The sequence below is a fragment of the Dermacentor silvarum genome, chromosome 8 (genome assembly GCF_013339745.2).
Source record: "Dermacentor silvarum isolate Dsil-2018 chromosome 8, BIME_Dsil_1.4, whole genome shotgun sequence".
In the NCBI taxonomy this organism is placed as follows: domain Eukaryota; kingdom Metazoa; phylum Arthropoda; class Arachnida; order Ixodida; family Ixodidae; genus Dermacentor; species Dermacentor silvarum.
The window spans coordinates 172,230,641-172,252,549 of NC_051161.1; the positions used below are offsets into that span (position 1 = coordinate 172,230,641).

A 21,909-nucleotide genomic window follows, 5' to 3' on the forward strand; every position below is an offset into this window, starting at 1 on the left:
GCCACCGTTTGCGTGACCGTACACGTGAACGACTAGGCGATGGTGTCATAGCATGGGGCGAACATATTCGCTCGCTATCCGGTCGCGGTGAGTCGGACTTCCTTGATTTGTCGCGCGCCCATGTGAATGTTCTATGCATAATAATTCGGCTAGCGTGCATCAGTATATGAAAGGCGCAATAAATGCCCTTGTGTTTGCAATACTGTGTTGTCGTTCCTTTGTCCCAAGAGCACGTGTGAGACCCCAGCAAACTGTTGGAAGTTCAGCGCTCTGTTCTCTCTTCTGTCCCCTCTGGTGACCTTGCGCTGTTAACCTGACTTTAAAGCAGGTTTATTTAGAGCAGCTCTGGCTTGGAGGGAGAAGGCAGGCGGCTTGGGTGGCATGGGTAGACGGCGGCGGCGTTCTGGCTGGGCAGCTGGTTGTAGAACTCAGGCCCGTAGCCCGACAGCTCACGTTCCACCCACGGGCGCAGACGCTCACCGGCCTCAGGCAGCAGTTGATGATCGGGCAGAGTGGCGACGCCCAGGAACGAGTTGGCAAGAGGCCCCGGCCGGGTGAAGTCCTGATGGCTCGGGTCCGGAACCCGACGGCCATCTTCAACCCCCGATCTGGTGGTGTGTGAAGTGCACGACACAGTGCGGTGGATTGAGACAACAAGAAGAGCGGCCAACACGAAGAACGGCCAGCACGTGAACGCGCGGCGCAAGAGAAGAAAAAAAAAGTTGTCGCAGTTTCACCTGAAAGGCGAAGCATCAATTGCGATAGCAAATTTGTAGAGAGCTATACGGAGTAATGATAGTAGCTTTATCAGTTGTATAAACTTGGACATGCAGCAGCGCCGGCAATACGCAGAACTGTTGTCGATGCCCTCGATGTTTTGCGGCGCGGCGTATAAATAGGCACTTGGTGCCGCAGCTAAACATCGCCTCCCTTCCCTCCCCCTCCCCTCCACGGCCTTTCGTGCGTCAGAAGAAGGCGCGTTTGCTCTACATATATGGTGATGGTAAAGGAGGAAAGAGACGCCTACTTCTGCAGCCCTTAAGAGAGCACGGCACAGAACGCGCGTTTGTTCTCCGCCGTGCGTTCACTCCCCGTGAAAGCGCGCGTCCCTCGCGCCCTTTCACTCGCACATACAGCGTTCGGCGGCGCGCGACAACGATTTCATCTCCATTGACGTCATACGGAACCTCACGGCGACGGCAGAAATCTGCTTTGGAGTGTCCATATAATTGCTATCGCAATAATAAAAGGAAAAGCATCCAATCGCAAGACAACACGGAGCCTCAAGCAGCCAATGACCAAACAACAAATTGGCCAGAGTGGTAGAAAAACGAGCCGTGCTAGCAGAAGAGGGGGAGAGTTCCAGAAGCGGCACCATTAGAAGGTCGTCACCGGACCGGGGGTTGAAGACGGGGCCGTTGGGTTCCGGACCCGAGCCACCAGGACTTCAACCGACCGGGCCCTCTTGCCAACCCATTCCTGGGCATCGCCACTATTCCCGATCATCAACTGCTGCCTGAGGCCGGTGAGCGTCTGCACCCGTGGGCGGAATGTGAGCTGTCGGGCTACAGGCCCGAGTTCTACAACCAGCTGCCCGGCCAGAACGCCGCCGCCGTCTGCCTGTGTCACCAAGCCACCTGCCTTTTCCCTCCAAGCCAGAGCTGCCACGCTCTGGTCGCCCAGTCAATGATCCGACACCCCGACCATTGGTGAGATTGACGCCACTTCCTCTCATCTCCGTTTCGCAGCGTCGAGACTATAGTGCACACTCACACCCGCTGCCTGCCCGAACTTGCCTGTTGTCCTTAGCGTTCCAGCTCCGAGTGTGTTCCGTATTATGAGTCTTTCATTGAGTGTTTGAGTTATGGGTTGCGTTTCGTTTGTTTTAATAAATGTTTGTGTGCGTTGTCCAACAAACGGCTTTGTCCTCAATTGGGTTCTGGGAGGCTCCGCCTAAGAGAACCGTTGAAACATTAAAACAAAAGAACCTGTCATCACAATGGCATGACGACGACTATATTACAATGACGCATTGATGGCGATTCAATGACGAGGGAACGCTGATGGAATGACGATGGCGTTGCGACAATTGTGTGACGATGACTGTCTGATGACAATAGCCTGAAGAGTATCGGTTGACGAAGTTATAATTGCAATGATAGAATGACCACGACGACGGTATGGCAACAAATGTATGATGATTGTATGAAGACAACACATGACAATGATGGCGTGACGAGAACTGTATCACGACTACTGTATGGTGATGATGGCATGATGAAGCTGGAGCAATGCCGATAGAACAACCACGATAATACAGTAAAACCTCGTTACAAGAGACACTCGGTCATAAGAGACATTGAAAATGGTTTGGTTGGTTGTTCCTATGTTTGCCGTGTTAACAACGTTGCATACAAGAGACATGGTTACAAGAGACACTCGGTTACTCGGGACAACTTTTTTAGGTCCCTAGAGTAAATTCTTCACTATTTTGAAGAGACCCCACCACAGACACCCTCACGCAACGTGGCCGACCTCATACTAAGCAGTATGCGCTTCAATTTTCATTCCCTTGGCTCGGTTGTGTTCCGTTCTGCAGCCGGATGTCATTCCTCGCATGGTTGCGACTACACGTTGCACCGAACTCTCTGTCATTATGCTTTTATAATCGCTGTTGTGCTCCTGCACCGACTCTGTGATGGTACCATTGAGTTGGATTTCTGTTGCAGCGTCCGTGGCGCTAGTCGCTTGTATGCCGGCAGTCGGACTCCGGATCCAACGCCATGTTTACATGAGACAGCTCTGTTCAAATCGTCGGGAGCCAAAGAGCGCCGAGCGGACGCGGGAGGATGTGCGACCGGCCCGGTTATTTTGCTGTCAATCTTTGCGACGTTGGGACTTGGCACCTCGCTCTTCGCTCACTTTCTGCTTCGTGCCGCTATCGCTCCGTCCGCAGTTCGCATCACCCCCCCTTTCTCCGCTCGTGCTGGAAATAAAGACAGCCGACATAAAAACAAAAAAAGAAAGAAAAACGAACGCAGCGTCTCGTCTTATGTCCGCCTGAGAGCAGACTTTAGACTCCCCAGGAGTTGTACGGTACAGAGTAGCTGCGCACCATTGTGCGCCGTGTGCACACAGGGCTAGCACGCGACCGTATTAATTGGGGTTCCGCAGATGAAATTCACTTTCTGGCTCATTTATAAATGTTTTCTTTTTGTTTTGATTCTTTGAACTGTACCCGTCGACCAAATGCGGTATGCCGCTCCCGTGCTGTGACAGCTGCCATTTCGCTGCAACCTTCTTTGAACGGCGCTGCGCTGGCGAAGCGTTCACGCGACTTGAACACAACGGAATCTATGAGCAACAGAGCTTGTCACTGTGTGAGAAGCGCTTCACCCGTAGACTCCCACGCTTCCAGTACTGAGTAACATGAAAGTGTCACATGTAAGCGATCGTATCGCTGACAGGAATTGACCGAAAATGCGGCCCTTCGGGGGCTATTCTGGGGTGCAATTATTTAATGGTTCGGAACTGTTTGAACGCTTGCCCTCGCATGATTGCTCAGAATTGTGCTTTCATCAGCAAAGAACTGTCGTAAGAACCGTTGATATGCCAAGCGCTACCTCCAGAAGCTCTCCCTACGGCGAGAAAGGCAGAAGTGGCAATGTTATCTTTTTCTTTTTTTCAAATAAATTATTGATTGCAAGTGAGGTAGTGTTCATGTGTTGTGCCGTGCAGTGGTGTTTGCGTGCATATTCATAATGCTTTCTGCTCCAGCTATGCTTGGCGTATCTGCTGTGTTGACTTGGGCGCAGTCGCGCGGTGTTTGCTAGTGCCCGTATGAAGAAAGGCTGAGCTGGGCTCAGCAGTAGTCGTTGCCGAAACTTTTGGGCCAACAAAATGAAGTGGTTGCTTTCGACGTCCTGTGGCGAGTGGTTAGTAGACCTCTTTGAGCTGCCACGAATCGACAAGAACGTTCAAATGGCCTTGTAAGCCCTTAAAGACCCACCCACATGGTAGCTGCAAAAGGTGTACTGCTTCGCAACCAATACTTATGCCGACACTTCTGCTTTGACGTGTGCTTCGGATCTAAGGTAAATGCTTGTTTCATTGCCGAGCAGTTGTCGGTGTCAAACTTATAAAATTTATAAGTTTGCATTACAATACAAGGCTCTGTGTTATTTACTCCACTGTTATAAATGTGCGTCAGATATGCATCCCATGCAGACCTAATGTCATTAATGTCATTCACTTTTCCTTTTTTGCACTACGCTGTGCGTTGCTCCTGCTGCTAAATTTTGCGGCTCAATGTGAACGCCTGAAGCACCATAAACGAGAGTGAACAATTGGAAAATGTACTGCACGACCAAGACATAATCCCCATGGCAAAAACGTAGTTACATCATGACATTACAAATCCTGGTTCGTACTGTATGCTCAAGAGCTATACAATGACATGGCATCACTAATTAAGAGACCACTGAAATATAAACCGTTCCATTATTGCTACCCTCCATCATTGGGTAGTTGCTTTTGGTCAGATTGTAGTTGTGTACAGGCCCCCAGGCAGCTCACTTGAGTTTCTTGAGGACAGGCTTGCCAAGCAGTGCTACGACACTGCTTTTCTTTTGCCACCTTCAGTTTTTTTAGAAACTGGAAATTAATTGAATTGAAAAAACATAGTGGCTGTTGCGAATGATAAACCATACTTTGAATGGAACTGTTTGTTGGCCTAGTTGGTTCAAGAACAATTTTTTTTCGCCGTCATCTGTTTCTTTCTTTTGTGTTTCTTAAGTTGCGGCAAAAATATGTCTTTAGGACAATACTCACCAGAGATTTCAGCTTACTTGGTGTACATTGAATGCATGAATACCAGAACCAATGGACAGACTGAATGTAAAAGTTATGTTAGCAAAAATGGTAGTCTGATTCAGATTATTGAACCTGTACTTACACATGTTCACACTGTACTGAATGTATGAGCAAAGGGACATTGCATTGTAACACAGTTATCGATGAAGGCATATTGGACCACAAAGTAGTACTAACTTCAGGGTGTCCAGCTGCAAAAAATTCCAGTTGAGCTTGGGTTCAACACGCTCTAATTTTGTCCCGGTTCACTCAAATTCTGGTTCGGAGAAATGACATTGTATAACAGCTCGCATCAATAAGCCGGTTTGGCACAGTAAACTTTATCTGGCTTTCGTGTCGCGGGATTCAATCCCAGCCATGGCAGCCGCATTTTGATGGGGGCGAAATGCAGAAGCACCAGTGTAGATTTAGGTGCACGGTAAAGAACCCCAGGTAGTCAAAATTAATCCGTAGCCCCCACTACGGCATGCCTAATAATCAGATCGTGGTTTTGGGACGTAAAACCCAATAAGTTAATATGTTAATCTTTAAAGTGTACTTTATCTTGCCCTAAGGTGACACGGTGCAATTGACTTGTCTGCATGGAGCATGCACAAGTTTTCTCGGGAGATGGAAGAAATAAGCACATAGGGGGAAGACGGCAATCGATGGTAATTATCAGTGAAGTTTTATGTTATACAGCTACAGCAGGCATGCACATAAAGATCTTTGGCAGTGAAGTCACAAGAGTGTGCGCTATGCGGTGCGGCAGCTCAAAGCGTCCACTCTCTCATTCCCGCATTTCCTTTTATTGTCATCCATACCGAGTACGGGCGAAACAGTTGAAATTTATAGGGGCACGCGAATAACAAAATTTTACAATGGAATGAAATACGAATATGCAAGAAAAGACAACTATTGGATATCCAATCGAATATTGAATATTCCCAATTTCTAACGATGTGAAGTGAAAAGCATTGTAGAGTCTGTTTTCAACAAAATGCTTCTTTATGCTATCTGGTATATGTACACAAGATGTGATTCATGATGACATTGAAAGTCGGGAAAAAATGAACAGTGTGTTCCAGTTGCATGTACACACTGTAGTGCTTGTTGAAAGAGCAATATGCATTGTTTTCAAAGAGCCCAGCATGCTGAGATTGGCCAACTGATAAATTGCTTTATCTTAATCGAGGTGGTGAATTGCTTACTCGACGGCTGGTAACCATTGTGCGTAATTAAGTCACACTTCATCAACTCGATTGTCTGCGCAACTGGGGTGCTACTCAACCAGAATAATTCAGACGAGTCTCCATTTGCATTTCTCGTGCAAGAACTGTTGTTGTCCCTTATGATAATTGAATGAAACGAACACTGGACAACTTTGTTTAGTGAATTCTTGAATTGAGTACAAAAACTATTAAATTCGTAATAAGAATTTCTAATATTCTCACATCCCTAGAAAATGTTAGCTTATTTGTTGTGTTTCATCCCAGGCGTGCATATAGTTTATGCCATGGGTTCTCAAAGTGGGTTCCGCGGAACCCGGGGGTTCCGCAGGCGCCTGCTCGGGGTTCCGCGAGCCACTGATAAATTTTCCGTGGTCCCGCGCTCGCCAAGTGGCGAAAACGGCGAACACGAGGTGCGCTTGATCCGCAGAACCTCAATTACCTATGCCCGAGTGTCAAAAAGCACATCACAGTGCGTAACGGCAACGCGCGAACTGTGCAATAAATCCGCAAGCAGCTTGTAGTCACCCAATCGCCGAAAACGGGCAGCCATGGGCAGCGCGCCTAAGCTTTCACACTTGAATCTCGGAGGCTCTAACTTACCACCGTGCGCATTTCTCCCGTTTGTAGATAGGGTAGGTGCCGATAGCGTACGTGCGCACTGATGTTATACTTCGGAGGAATAAAAAAAAACTGATGCGCGGAGCACCACAAGTGCGCGCCGCAAGAGCTAAAACGGCGCTAGCGTCCAAAAACGAAGCGATGCAGTCCTCATTGTTATGGTCCTCAGCGGCAATCGTACGCTATACGTGACTGACAGCAACGCCGGAACTCTTTGTGTCCTCAAAGCCTTTATTCTTGCGTTAATCGCCGCGCGTAACACCGCGTTGGCGGCTAGCCGCGTGCCTTCATAAGTGCGTAATCGCGATCTATAATCGCGTCGATAACCAGCACAGTTTCGTCCGCAGCAGCGGTTGCGGGAAATAGTTTCGTTTTGACGGTGCGCGCGTCGGCTGCGTGCCTTTCGCCATGCCTTTCGCAGCTGCGTAGTCGCCATCCATGATCGCGTCGATAGCGATCGCGGTTTCGTGCGCACCTGTTGCAGCAAACGGTAGTTTCGTTTTGACTTGGTGAGTGCGTCGGCCATGGCGTCGGCCGCCTGCCTTCTGAACCGCAAGGTCGCCGACCATGATCTCGTCGATAACGGCCGCGGTTTTCTCCGCAGCGGTTGCGGTAAGCAGTAGTTTCGCTTTGACTCAGTGCAAAGCTGTCGAAGATGAAGAGCACCGGCTACATCGCGATGGGTGGGCAATTTGTTGGCGACCAGCTCACTAGCGAAAAAATAATCGGGATGTGCGCGCGGTAGTGAAAAGCGTGTCTCAGATGAAGACGCGCGCTGCGGCCGCGCTGCGAAGGATGTCGCGAGGCCTTCGCCGCTGCTGGCTCAAATAAGTCATGAGATGACGAGAACTTCAGCTTCTGCACTGCTCTTCTTCTTTCTAGGGTTTTACGTGCCAAAACCAGTTCTGACTGTGAGGTACGCCGTAGTGGAGGGCTCCGGATTAATTTTGACCACCTGCGGTTCTTTAACATGCACTACAACGCAAGCACGTACACGGGCAAAAGTTTTTGCATTTCGCCTCCATCGAAATGCGGTCGCCGCGGCCGGGATTCGATCCCGTGACCTGGTGCTCAGCCCCGAAACACCTTTGCTAACTGAGCCACCGCGGCGGGTGCCGCACTGCGCTTGTGCAAAATAGAAACAAGATTTGCTAATTCATTCAGTAAATAAAAGCCTGTTGACGTAGTAAACATTCATTTATTGTTTTCTTGATACCTTGGGTAATTCGACATTCGGTTAATTAGGACATTTTAATTCGGTTAAATGGGGGGGGGGGGTTCCTTGGCACTTCATGAAGCTTAGCAGGGTTCCTGGAACGAACATGCTTGAGAACCCCTGGTTTATGCAATACCTGGGATTAAGGCTGTGGAAGGAGATCTTCTCCCGACACTGAAGGTGGATCAGCCTGTTGTAGCAAGGCACTCTGTTGATAATTGCGACATGCTCTCGTGCAGACGTTGCCAGCATGCCTCTGTTCTGGGGCCATGGGTGCCATCTTACTCACGCACATGTGGCGACTACAGGTGAGGCCAGCCCTGTTCGACAGCCCTCTGGTCCAGCAGCTGCAGGTAACTCTCTCATTCCTCACCTCCCGACAAAGGTTTGTGTGCATTTGCATTATTCGGCCATTTCAGGTTCCTTTGCTGTCTGAGAATGTGCCAAAAAAATTTTATCCTCCTTAGCGCAGTAGAAATGCTCAATCATAATGGTGTTTTTTCACAAGCTGGTGACTGCGTAAGTGTTCTGTCCCAATTGCCTGCAGCTTTGGCATGCTTGTGGGCATGCTGCGGTTCACTCGTACGCAGCTGCAGGGGGTGAGGAGGAATACCGCGCACTAACTGATGCTCGCAGTGATAAGGATCGCGCACAATGTGGAAAGACGGCCGCGATGGTCGCGGCCTCACACGTTTCGGCGGTGGTGGCGGTGGTGGTGTCAAGCTGAAAAGTGGGTCAATCCTGGCAATGGTGCAGAAAGGGTCCAAGCTCAATGGCACATACCAGGGACTATAAAGAAAGAGAGAGAGGAGGAGAGAAGGAAAGAGAGAAATAAAGAGAAAGAGCACGAAAGAAAGAAAGAAAATCACCAGGCCTTCCGCTGTCGAGAAAATGGGGGTAATCAAAGGTTGTCTTGTGTGTACTTGACCTAATACTTTCCCTTCCCTTTCCTACTACTTTTCGTTCCATTTCATGGTACTTTTTGTTCCCTTTCCTTCTACTTCTGTTTCCCTTTCGTGCAACTTTTCCTTCCATCGCGTTGTATGTTTCCTTCCCTCGATGCATACGTTTAATAAACGTTTATGTTTCATTACCGTGACATGTCGTGAACTTTTCGTTACCCTGACGAAGGTCAGATACACACACGACAAGCTTCGCTTACCCCCATTTTCTCGACAGGGGAAGGGCTGGTGTTTCATTTTTACAGCAAAGCTATCTAGCTCTACCTCCCAATGGGTCTGTCGTGCTCATAGACAAAGACTTGGAATGTGCGCGCCGCATGTGTTGGCTGGGTTCCTTGTAGCGCCAGCAGATGGCACTCGCATCCGCGGCAGTGGCGGTGCCAGCTATGGGGGGGAAAGCAAAAGAAAGAACCAGAAAGCTCGCCTTTGCACATAGCGTTTGCCGCAAGCGTTTTCCAGCAAAGATTACGGTTGCATAAGCTGCAGTTGCCGGGAAGCGCCAACCGTAGCATATGAAGCAGGACGTAACTACACTTTTGTATGCAAAAGAAGAACCCGCCTGTGCATACTGACACGTGTACTGTAAAATTCCGAGCAAAAAACCCCCACCAGTGCAAGAGCCCCCCTAACCTCACTGCTAATTTCAAACTTCCGAGAAAGCCCCCCCCCCCCCCCCCCACCCCTGCTCCGTGCCCAGGCAACACTGGCCTGCTACATCCAGTCCACAAAAATAATGGCAAATTTGAAAAGTCGCACTGGGGCGCACCGGGGTGCGTTGATGCGCCATTTCATCCAATCATGGATGCACCTGGGCGCCCTGGTGCGCATTCGGCTGAACTGCGGCCGGCGGTCCGCAGTTCACAGGCCAAGGGCGAGATCTGCCTGTCTCACAGTACAGAGGATTTCCCTGCCGCACAGCGGCATGACCACTCAGCGAAAGAAGAGTGGTCGCGGCTATGCTCTGGCGTCGCCGCCGCTGATCACTCGCCACCGATATCGTCACTAGGCCTTTTCCGGTTCACTTCGAATCTGTAGCAGACTGTGCTTCAGAACGAACCGCCGACGCTCCCATGTAGCAATATTTTGTTGCCGTGTTGCCGCTTTATCCTCGCCTCGCAATAATTTCACAAGAAGAAGAAAACATGCTGATATTTGCGGCATTACCAGGTGCGATGCGAGCATGGCCGAGCTGCGGTTCGCTGTTCGCCATTGGTAGCCATGAGCTGCAGCTGAGCTTGACTTGTATTGGAACTCTAGTTAGTGCTAAATGTTTGTAATAAATTGAACATTATGCGTCACTTTACTCTAGCGCAGGGATTCTCAAGCATGTTTTTCACAGGGAACCCTGCTAAGCTATATCAAGTGCCAAGGCACCCCCCCTCTCCCAGTAGAAATGCTAGGCGTAGTGCGCAAACACGTTTGGGACCAATGGTGGTGGTGGACAGGCTATTCTTAGGGTGATGTGCAATGTGCGTGGTGCAATCGTCATGAGCCAAGACAAGACAGCATGAAATCAAGGCATGACAGTTTTCAGTGCATATCACACGGGGAGACTTATAAGCCTAAATTTTCATCACAAGAGGTCTTAAATTAGTGCCTACTATGCTTTTAGTGCTGTAAAACCTCGTTAATATGGATTTCACGAGAGTGAAAATTATGTCCGAATTAACAGAATACTGAATGCTGGTATTATCGAGAGTACAAAGACAACCAACAAATGCTTACTACGTCAACATGCTTTTATTTGATGAATGAATCGGCAAATCCTGTTTCTATTTTGCAAAATATCAGTGCGGAAGCTACAATTCTCATCATCTCGTGACCTCCTTCGCAGTGCGGCCGCGGCCCGCGTCTTCATCTGAGGGACGCTTTTCACTACCGCGCACACTTCCCGATTATTTTTTCGCCAGTGAGCTGGTCGCCAACAAATCATCCGTCCATTGTGATGCAGATGGTGCTCTTCATCCTCGACATCTTTTCACTCTGCATGGCATGGCAACAACATCTGCATGGTGAACTACTTCCAACTGCACCCGGCCATCATATCCGCAGATTCTTGTTCGTTTGGCTTGGGTGCTGTAAGACCAGCTGAGTGGGGAGCGTAGAGCTGTGGCCTACGCATCACGCGCCCTCACACCAACGGAACAAAGGTACAGCCAGACGGAAAAGGAAGGCTTGGCAGTTGCATGGGCAGTCAAGCGGTTTGACGAGTATGTCCGTGGCCTATACTTCACCGTCGAGACTGACCACTTACCGCTCACGTCACTGCTGGGTTCCATGGATGTCTATGCTTTACCGCCAAGAATCTAAAGGATTCGACTAAAGCTCATGAGGTTCCAGTACAGGATGCTGTACGTTCCGGGGAAGCTGCTGGCAACGGCCGATACTCTTTCAAGAGCCCCTGTCACACCAGCATCCACCGCTGAGGGAAACCAAGTGCAGTTGTATGTAAGTGAGGTTGTCAGCAGCATCGAGCAAGACACATCAGTCGGCCTTGAAGCAGTGGGTCCGATGGATGGCGAGTGCGTCGCCCTTGTGCAATACTGCAGACAAGGTTGACCCTGAAAGAGCAAGGTTCCATCGAACCTCTTGAAGTATTGGAAGTACCAAGGGGCGCTGACGGTATACAAGGAATTGCTTCTTAAAGGAGGGCGTCTTGTGATTCCGGAAGCTCTGCAGAGGGACGTTTTGGATGCAATCCATGAAGGACATCAGGGCGTGAACCGGTGCAGGGCACGTGCCCGCGACTCTGTTTGGTGGCATAACATAGGCAAACATATTGCGTCAATGGTTGAATAATGTGAACGATGCGCAATTACAAGAGTTCAGCGGGCTGAGCCTTTCCTACCAACACCTTCAATGGAGCACCCATGGTAACAAGTGGGGGCAGATTTGCTCCACCTGGAGGGACAAAATTTTCTGCTGCTTGTGGTCTACTACTCACGCTACCCTGAAGTCATCACGCTACGCAACACTTCCAGCCTAGCAGTGATTTCGGCTATCAAGAGTGTCATGGCTCAATTCGGCATACCGGAAGTGCTCCAAAGTGATAATGAACCCCAGTTCTCTTCACACGAGTTTGCAAGTTTTGCAAAAAAACTATGGGTTCAGTCAAGTTACTAGCAGTCCCGGTTACCCCCGTCAAAGGATGCAGTAGAACGGGCAGTGCACACTGTGAAGGATCTCTTCCGCAAGAGCAATGACTGCTTCCTGGCACTGCTAGCGTATTGCGACACACCAGGTGTCATGGGTTACAGCCCATCACAGCTGCTCATGGGTCGGCGGTTACGAACAGGCGTACCCATGGACCACGGCAAGTTGTCTCCAGAAATACCACCACCAGACATCTTCTCCCAAAAGGACACCACCGTCAAGAAACGGCAAGCTCAGAACTTCAACCGTTGCCACGGGGTGCGAGAGCTTTGGGACCTGTCATCAGGGGCCGAAGTGTGGGTAACAGATGCCGAGTGCCGCGCTGAGGTTCTCAGCAGAGCCCAGCGGCCACGCTCGTACATCGTGGAAACACCCAGGGGTGTAATGCAGCGAAACCGACGGCATCTGGTGTCTTTTGCAACCGAGCAGCCCATTCCACATTCAAGTGCATCATCCCCCGATAAACCAAACCTGACACCTCCAACCTTATTTCCAAGCCCGGGGCCAAGCCAGGAGCAAGCATCACCCGGCAAGCACGAGAGGAGTGCCAGGCGGGACACGGGTGGCATCCCCGAAAAGGTTACAAGGTTCGGAAGGCGTGTGGTGCCACCGAAGAGACTGAACTTGTAAATCTGACCTCGGAAAGGAAGATGTAGTGTTGTGTTGTGTTGCATTCTAGCCCATGGTGGTGCCACTAACACCACTAACACTTTACGCTGCTTACCCCTCTAACAGAGGGTGCCACTGAAGTGGTTCAATTGCATTCGTGTATACAGTTAAACCTACTTATAACTAACCTCCATATAACGAATTCCTGGATATAACGAAGTTTTTCTATTCCCCGTCGTTACTCCATAGAAGCACATGTATTTGAGACCTCTACGTAACGAAGTGGCAGCGGGAGACCACAGTACAACGCCGCCTGCTATCCCGCCCCCCTCGCCGGTGCCTCGAGCGCAACGGAAGAAGGCGCGCTTCCTCCCTGATTTTTTTCTTGCACGCGCGAGGTTTAGACGCAGTCGTCGGCTCCCCTCGCATGTTTTCACTCGCACATACAGCATAGGGCGCCCGGCGACTGCGTTATCACCCATTATACGGAACAGCTATGAGCCAAAACCAATTTTAGGGCCACAACGCATCATAGACACCTTCTTTAGATAGCAAATACGGATCTCAAGGGCCATACTTTTGCTGGCGGAAACCGAAAATGCGTCATAGTTGTCGCCCCCGACACTTTGGGCGGCCAATCCCATCGTCAAGCCACCAAACCAAGTGACATAAAAAGTCAAAATGGCCGCTCGGGCCGGCGCAGGGTAGCAGTTCGCAACGTATGATGCAGGAACGGTCCCACAGTTGCGGTGCAACAGCAGGGTTACCAATGCATTGGGTTCTATGGGAGCTGTTCCGGGACTGGCCGAAAACGATGTAACAGCAGGGTTCTACTGTAACCCTATACGACGCTACGACGCCATCGTGACACTTGCACTTCGTTTCCGATGCCTCGCACTTGTGCGAAACGACATGCGTCCACGCATCCAGTACCTGGTGTGGCATTCTAACGATGAGTGCTTCGACGAAAACGGAAAACGAGTGCGCGTTATAATCCAGGGCGCGTTAGAATCGAGTAAATACGGTAAGCGTTTCTTTTTCGAATTTTAGTGCCGAACCTGCATATAACGAAATCCTCTTTATAACGAAGTTTTTTGAGGATTCGTCAATTTCGTTATATCCAGGTTTAACTGTATATAACATGACAATAAACAGCGCAGGGCTCTTCGTTGCCAGCCCAGCCGAAGGTCGTGTCGTTCTTATAATCACGACAGTTTGCTATACAGTAAAAGCTCAATAATACGATCACGGCTAATACGAATTTTCCGATGATACGAATTTTTCTGTGGTCCCGGCCAAGCCCCATTACTTTGCAACGTGCTAGAGAACGGTTGTTATGAATCGATTTTCAGCCTGCGTCGGTTGATACGAATAAACGCCGCCCCACTGACGGCCGCGAAAGAGAACAGCGCGCAGTCACGCGCTTTCTCTCCTTCTCTTTTGGTGCAGAGGCGCGGCGCCGGACAGCGCGGACTCCGCGACTGGGCGCGAAGAGTTTGAAGCGGTGGCGCTTTTGGTGCTTTTGTACTTTTCCTCCTTTTCTGCGAGCCGTCAGATGGAGTGGCTGCTGCGCTTCGGGCTGCGTTCTTTGTGTTTCTGCCATTTTGCTTAGTCGCAGCGAGCTATGTCTCGCAAGCGGAAACCACTCTCCTTTAAAGATAAATTAGACATTCTTCGAAAGGTCGATGAGGATCCCAAGAGGAAGCGGACGGAGTTGGCTAAGGAGCTAGGCCTCGCAACGTCAACACTGAGCACAATTGTTGCACAGCGAGACTATCATGAAAAACGTGCTTTCGTTCAACGTCACCGCGAAGCAAGCAAATTCGAACACGCCTATTTCGAACATACCGCGCACCGACAATGCTCTTAGCAGCGCGCCAAATCACGCGGCGGCGCCTCCGACCGGCATTGCTCCGACACCGCCATAGAGACCCCTCAATGCCGCGCGCGAAGGAACGGGAAAAAAAAAAAGAACCCGCGGCGGAAATTTCCTTCTCTCTCAGATTGCAAGGTCGCCGTTTCTGCATCGCGCCGGAACAAGCGTGTACGTGCCGACTAGAGTGTTCTAGACAACCGTATTCTAGCACACACTAGTGCAGACGTCTCAGCTACGCGGATAAAATGGCAGTGAACCCTTCTCCTCTATTTTCTAGTCACATGTTGACCTTGCACGCTGCGGCAGCAGCGCAGAGGGAAGCAGCGGCGGAGGCACAGTCCGGCCAACGAAACTGCCACGCCCGCAAACGCTCGCTTCCCGATAACGGCAGAAAACGAAACTTCAGGGGGCAGCTAAAATAAGCTGGCGCCAGCACGGCGGCGGGCGCGCACGGAGTCGAAGGTGAGAGAGCTACGAGGGAGTTGAGAGGGAGGGCGAGGGGAGCCACCGAAGCGGCGGAGTTGACGCGGCCAAATCCGCTTCCCTGCCGCCCTCCTCCCTCACCTTCGACGGTCTCCGCGCGCACCCGTGTGCCGGCGCCGCCCGGTCGCTCCCGGAAGCTTCGTTTTCTGTCGTTATCGGGAAGCGACCGTTAGCCGGCGTGGGCAGTTTCGTGGCCCGCGCTTGCTATGCGCTTGCGCGCCGAGATATTTCACGACTCGCACCGTTCGTGCATCGTGCTATGGTGCACGAATACTTCAAAAATACGTCCTTTTAATTCGAACAAATTTTCGGGCCCCTTCGAGTTCGAATTATCGAGATTCGACAGTAGTTTTAATTGTGGTTCGATGATACGAATTTTGGCTAATACGAATATTTTTCGTGACCCCGTGAGATTCGTATCATCGAGCTTTTACTGTATATGTTTTCATTCTAGCATTCTTGTATACATCTCCTTAATCTTTTTTCCCGCTTCAAAACTTTTCTATCTACCTTCTGCCGCTACCTATGCCTTTAACAGATCTGGTCGTATCAATCTCTTCGCTGCTTTTTTCCACCGATACTCTAAACTTATATTGATTATATTGACTGCTGACCAGTTGATGCTTCCATCCACTTTAAAGGGACAGACAACTGCTAAGAACATGAATCAAGATAACCTTGCTGATGGAAAGATTGCCTATCGTACTGGTTATAGCAAGTCATGTTTTTCTCAATAAACGTGAATTTATATTTTCAATTCTTCACTAAAAGCTGCGAGAAATGACCTTTGGCACCCCACGCGGCAACAACATGAAGATGCATGTGAGGTCTACCACGTGACTTTCTATTAATGTATGCGGTTCCTGGTCTTTTTATTAGTATTGAAATGCAGTACACTTTTTCTGTTATAAGGTTTCTCTAACTTGCAGTGTGCAGATAGGCCTTCGTTTGTAGTGAGTAGAAAAGTGGTGCTGTTTTTGCCTTCGTTTCCGGTGAGTTGGCTTGAGAATAGCGACGAGGGGGGCCAGCCAGCCATGGCGTGTACTTGGGGAACAATGCGATGCAAGTATAAGAAGGTCTGTACGGCAATGCAAAACCAGCTTTATATTTTCAAAGGTGATTGAAAATGTCGAAACCCAGGTGGTTAAGCAGAGTTGCACTCATTCCTGTGAAAGCAGAATGATGGGCGGTTTTCACAATTTGTGAGGCGGACTGTCGGCATCGCTATCACATCTCAGTGTTGCTGAAGGAGGGACTCTTATTTTTAGAGGCTGCTCAGATTGAAAAATTCTGCTTACAATATATCCATGCGCTTTTTGAAGTAACCGCTGCAGGTGTGAACACTACCGAGCGAGGGTGAGATTTTCGTTGCACCATTGTCAGTCCCTTTAAATCCAAGTGCTTCTGGAAGTGTTACGTTACCTATGATTCTCGCTGGGTGAATCTCTTCGCATTCTATAAGGATGTGCTGAGCGGTCTCCGGATCTTTAATGCAGCATACACGTGCCTCATCTAGTTGCAAATATTTGCGCCGGTATGTTTTTGTCCTTATGCAAGCGACTCGAGCCTCAAATAGCGAGGCACTGCCCTTCGTGTTATCTTACAGTTTTTCCCTTCGAATTTCTTTCTTCTCATTCTTGTAAATCTGTAATTGTAATTCTGTAAATTTGTTTCCGTTCTTTGCATCTAATTTACTGTCTCTGTTTCTCTCACTTGCTTTCTTATGACTCCTGGTTGTCTATTTTGTGGGGATTAAGGTATGCACCGGCGCGATTGGCGCGACCATTTACCTGTTCTGTTGTCGCTACGCCTCTTCCCTCCACTTGTGGCGGTTGTCGGCGGTGGCGCATCACTCGCGATTGCTTTGCGATGGGGGTGCTCACATCACAGTGCGGCCGCTGTCGGCTGCTCAGGATGGAGCACGGGTCACTTACCTCCGGGTCAGCACTGATAACGTGCGTGCTTTTCTCTGGTCCGCCGGCCACCTTTGTGCCTAGGACTTTAGCTCGCGCACGGTGCCTTGCACCAACACAGCAATGTCATACGAAGTAAGGTGAGCGGCTTTGGTAGCAATATGAATTGTAGTAAACATGAGCTGATTAAGTAAGCAGGTGTGCTTGCGGCGTAAGTAGACCGACATGAAGAGAGACTCGATGACCATGAGAAGGCGCGTGTGAAACGGTGGTGTTGATGAGAAGCGCTTCCCGTGGGCAGCGTGTGCGAAGGGACACACCTGTAGTGCTGCACTGCCGATCCGGGCAGCATTGCATGTGTAGCGTGTGTTGGAAAATGTGGCCCAACTATTACTAGCTGAATGAACAAGCATGGTGTGAGCGCGTACAAACAAACATGAATAGATCACACTGAATCACTGGAGACAACAACTATCAAAACGCGGGCAGCGAGCGCATACGCCGCCGCGGGCGAAGGTACGTGCGGTTTGTCGCTTCAACGGAAACTGAGTGGCGAATGCACGGCGCATAAAGGTCAGAGTCGTGTGGAGATAAGAGACGGTGCGGGAGAGCGAGTGACGAGCACGGTTGTTGGCAGAGTAGAAGTGCGCCCCCCCCCCCCCCCCCCCCCCCCCGCGCTCCCTCCGGCGCTGGCTTCCCGCTTCCTTGCTTGCGCGTGGGTGATTGAGTGCGTTCGCTCCCCATGATAGCGCGGGTCCCCGCACGCTTCCGCTCGGGCATACGGCGCGCGCCGAAGATTTTATCTATAGGAAACCTCACGGCGACGGCAGAAATCCGGTTGAAGTGTCCATATAATTGCTATCGCAATAAAAGAATTCTTTACTAGACTATACACAAACACCGCCTATTTTACCGCGGACAGGAAAGTGTTAAGGCCTATATTTGTTGCTGCTTGCCACAGATATTCGCAAGTGTCTAAATCTCTTGTATAGTCCGCTCGTAGCACGTATTCTGCATACATCAGTCTGGTACCTTCATTTGCACCATTCGTCCATTACGATGTAGGTGTAACCAGTTACTAGTGCCACTTAGGCACTGTGTGGGAGGGCACCTTTGTGTATGGACTAAAGTCAGTTCGTTGCATGCTGCCATACGTGCTGGTTGCATGCAGCTGTTGTGGCTTCACCATAGTTGTTGCCACTTCTAGGTTACACCCATGTAGCCCGTGACAGTGAACTTCTCGGTTTAAGAGTGGGCCTGTGTTTTATGGCAATTTTTATTGCAGAGAAAGTATTGCTTTCCAGTTTTGCTCTAAAATAGAGAAGGGATTTTCTTTTTTTTTAGGGTTGGTTATCGTAAGGCCAATCTGTGTGAGAGATGAAAGCGCGGACTGCGCATCATTTGATTCACGTGACCTGCACTTAGCCATCATTGGTGCATCCTTAGTGCCGACGGTAAACATCAGGTACCTTCCAACTGTCAGGTTTAGCGTGATGCTTGACGAAGCAGTGCCGATTAGTCCTATTGGCCTAGGCAGTGTGGCCATGACAAATTCACTGCTGGCTGATGTACTAACGGGTTGCAAGCCTTCGCGGAATGCTTGCAGCTGATATGTTCGTATGGGTTTCCGATAAGTGATCAGTCCCGAGATTGCCCGTATGGGTTAAACTGACTGCTGTTGAAGCAGCGTCAAGTTTGTTGCCCCGTATGTGCCTTCTGGCGGCTAATCGGCCCAATCCTTGCACATGCCTTTGCACTCCAAAATATGTGCTGCTCTTGTTGGTGTCCTCTCTGTTGGTGTCTGGGCGCTGTGTTTGTGGAGCGCATGTGGTAGGGCAGAAGTGCTCGCTCAGGGACAAGTCCAGACTGCGTGGACCTGGGGCGGGCCCGTTCGTGGTGCACTCTGTGCTCCTTGTGTGCCAAGAACAACAGTGAGGCGCTGGCTTGCGTCGAGCATGAGTGGCTCCACAACACATGTAGCTGTTGCGCTGTGTAGGTCTCAACACTGAATACTGTTAAACCTGGATATAACGAAATTGACAAATTCCCGAAAAACTTCATTATAAAAAGGATTTTGTTATATGCAGGTTCGGCACGAAAATTCGAAAAACAAACGCTTAAAGTAAACAAAAGGGTAACAAACGGCAGAGCTCACCCAGTGCATTCATTTCGCGGTAAAAAACTGCGTGATCTTGCTTTGTTGTTTGTTCATGATGGATGGCAGCACTGACTGTTCGTACGACATCAATGAACACAATGCTGCTCCGTCATAGTCCTGCGAGCCCGTGGCACGGCACAAAAGGTCGATGGCGTCCAGCACCTCCTTCGCGGAGGTGCTGGACTCATCCTTGGAATGTCACACCAGGTACTGGATTCGTGGACGTGTGTAGTTTCGCACAAACGCGAGGTGTCGGAAACGAAGAGCGAGCGACACAATGGCGTCGTAGCATGTACAGAGTCACCTAGTGTCAGGTTAGTGAAGTGAAGCGCAGAGACTTGCGCAGTAACGAAAGAGTGGCACTGCCAGCACATTGAAAAAAAAAAACGTTTTTTTTTTCTTCGGCTACATCAGGTTTGAATGAAAGGAGGGGGAAAGGTCACGCCCGCGACAGCAAGATCGCCGGGTCGAGGGATGCAGGCCCGCCTCGCGCACGCTCGCATGCGCGCACACGTGTGCTCGCTCTTGCCTTGCAGTCGCCGCGAGTTCGAGCGCGCCAAGCGCGACGCGGCCGCTTCGCATTCCGTCGCGGTGGAGAAGGTGCTTCCGGTTGCTACTCGCGCAAACATGACAAAATTTGAGGCGAAATCTCTAGGTTGTCGGCGGGGAAAATTCGTTATTTCAAGGGGGTCTCCCGCTGCCACTTCGTTATGTAGAGGTCTCAAATACGTGTGCTTCTACGGCGTAACGGCGGGGAATGGAAATACTTTGTTATATCCAGGAATTCGTTATATGGAGGTTCGTTATAAGCAGGTTAAACTGTATACCGAACATTTGAAAAATCTGATCGCATATGTTTGATTCGCGAATCGAATTATTGGAACACTCACTATTCTATTCGATGATATTCGAGTATTTGCTCACCCCTAGTTTCTACAAAAGCGTGTGAAAATAATAAAATTCGGTAGCATGTTACACTCCTGTAACACATGAAGGCAAAAGCCTTTCTTCTTTCTGGGTTTTTACGTGCCAAAACCAGTTCTGATTAGAGGCACGCCGTAGTGGAGGGCTCCAGATTAATTTTGACCACCTGAGGTTCTTTAACGTGCACTACAACGCAAGCACACGGGCGTTCTTGCATTTTGCCTCCTCCATCGAAATGCGGCCGCAGCGGCCGAGATTCGATCCCGCAATCTCGTGCTCGGCAGCGCAACGCCTTAGCCGACTGAGCTACTGCGGAGGGTGAAGGCGAAAGTCTGCTGCACACTACTAATGCATTAAGTTATATACGATTGAGGGGACAGACATCTTTACGTTGCATTCTATCGGCAGGGTAGAGCAGCGCTCGCGGTTGCACGTCGCACCTCGTTTCTCGCTTGGTGAGCATCCTCGGTCTACCCCAAATGCAAGAATCGGCTATGCCCGAGGCGAGCGTCTTCCGTCGGCGTCTCTCTTGCTTTGTAGTTGACTGTCGTCACAACCGCCGCCGCATGACCTCAGTAACGCAACACCTGTTTTCCTGTGTGCATGCGCCGCTTGTTCTCCTCTTCACCCCGCGCTCGCTCGGAGAAGGTCACGTGATTTTTTACAACCACTCGAGTAGATGCCGTGTTTCTTTTGAGGCCATCGCGCCACGAGGCACTTAAGGCTTTTCACCTTAATAAACGAGTTATGGCGCCAGTACGCTGATCAATGGTTTCACATGAAACTTGTTCTTTTTTTGGGTATGATGACTCCTCAACTCTGCAATTGTGAATTATAAACCATGTGATAAGTGGGGAGGGAGATGCCTGCATTTGTGCAGTGTTGGACGAAATAGATTGTGTTTGTTCTTCTTGGAATGCCTGCCTCCTTTGAAGGAAAGCCATGCTTCTCAGGCAGGCGTCACCTAGCACTAATTTAGTCTTGGTGACACTAGCCGAAGGCACTCTGCTACTGTAATAAATGTCGCCTTGCTTCCTATTCGCCGTTATTCTTACATCATAGAGTGTGCGGGAAGTACAAAGAGGCTTTTTCAACTTGCATCATGCGAGTGATGCATATAAAAATGCATGCGTGGAATACATAAAATGTGTTGTGGGGAATAAAAATTGCACTTTGTGCATGCGTGGAACACATAAAATGTTTTGTGGACAATGAAAATTACTATTTTTGGAGGCAAGCGAGGTGGTCCCCTTTGTGTTTGCAGAGCTGCCTGCGGGACTGCACGGAGAAGTTGGTGCACCAGCAGCAGTGCTGGAAGGATGCTGCTTGGCTCTGCCTGCTGGAGGCCCTGCTGTCTTACGTGGAGGGGGGGCCAGCCCCGGCCTGTGCATGGCTGCTGGGTGCCTTGCCACAGGAGCTCGACGACTGCCTGCTCACCACCCTTCGAGCAACACCGGTGAGTGCCTAGAGGCTACAGTAAAAGCTCGTCGTGATGATGGGAAAACAAGGGGAATGCGGGAGATGGCGATTCAAGACGACGAGTAACACGAGAACAAGGTGAGAGCTGAAGCCAACGTTCAGACTATCAGTAGTGATTATATTTCTTTTCAATTCTACACCCTCGCCGCTAACACACTCTTGCTCGTTACCTCACCCAAACGCCTTACCTTCTCTCCCCTTTAGAAGAACCCTACCTATATATACTGTGCCGAGGAGAGCATATGTCGCCTTGCAGAAGACAAGTCCACTTGTCGAAACATTGGCTCCTGCCCTCACCTTGTTCTCGTGTTACTCGTCGTGATGATGGTAATTCGGAAAACCAGTCCTGGCAGGCATTATTTAATGGCATCGAACTGTCAGTAGTTTGGACGTATTTGGCTTCACATCGGGTTATTTGAACAAGGTAGATCAACA

General features: G+C 49.9%; 1 protein-coding gene across 1 annotated transcript in view; it reads left to right on the top strand.

The window, feature by feature from the left end:
• The window catches only part of LOC119461848 (serine-protein kinase ATM), a 754,892-nt gene that overhangs the window by 139,828 nt on the left and 593,155 nt on the right, over window positions 1-21,909 (top strand). The window contains exons 15-16 of the mRNA XM_037723219.2: window positions 8,157-8,270; window positions 21,260-21,451. Of these exons, the coding sequence (XP_037579147.2) occupies window positions 8,157-8,270; window positions 21,260-21,451 (306 nt within the window). The remainder of the gene's footprint in view (window positions 1-8,156; window positions 8,271-21,259; window positions 21,452-21,909) is intronic.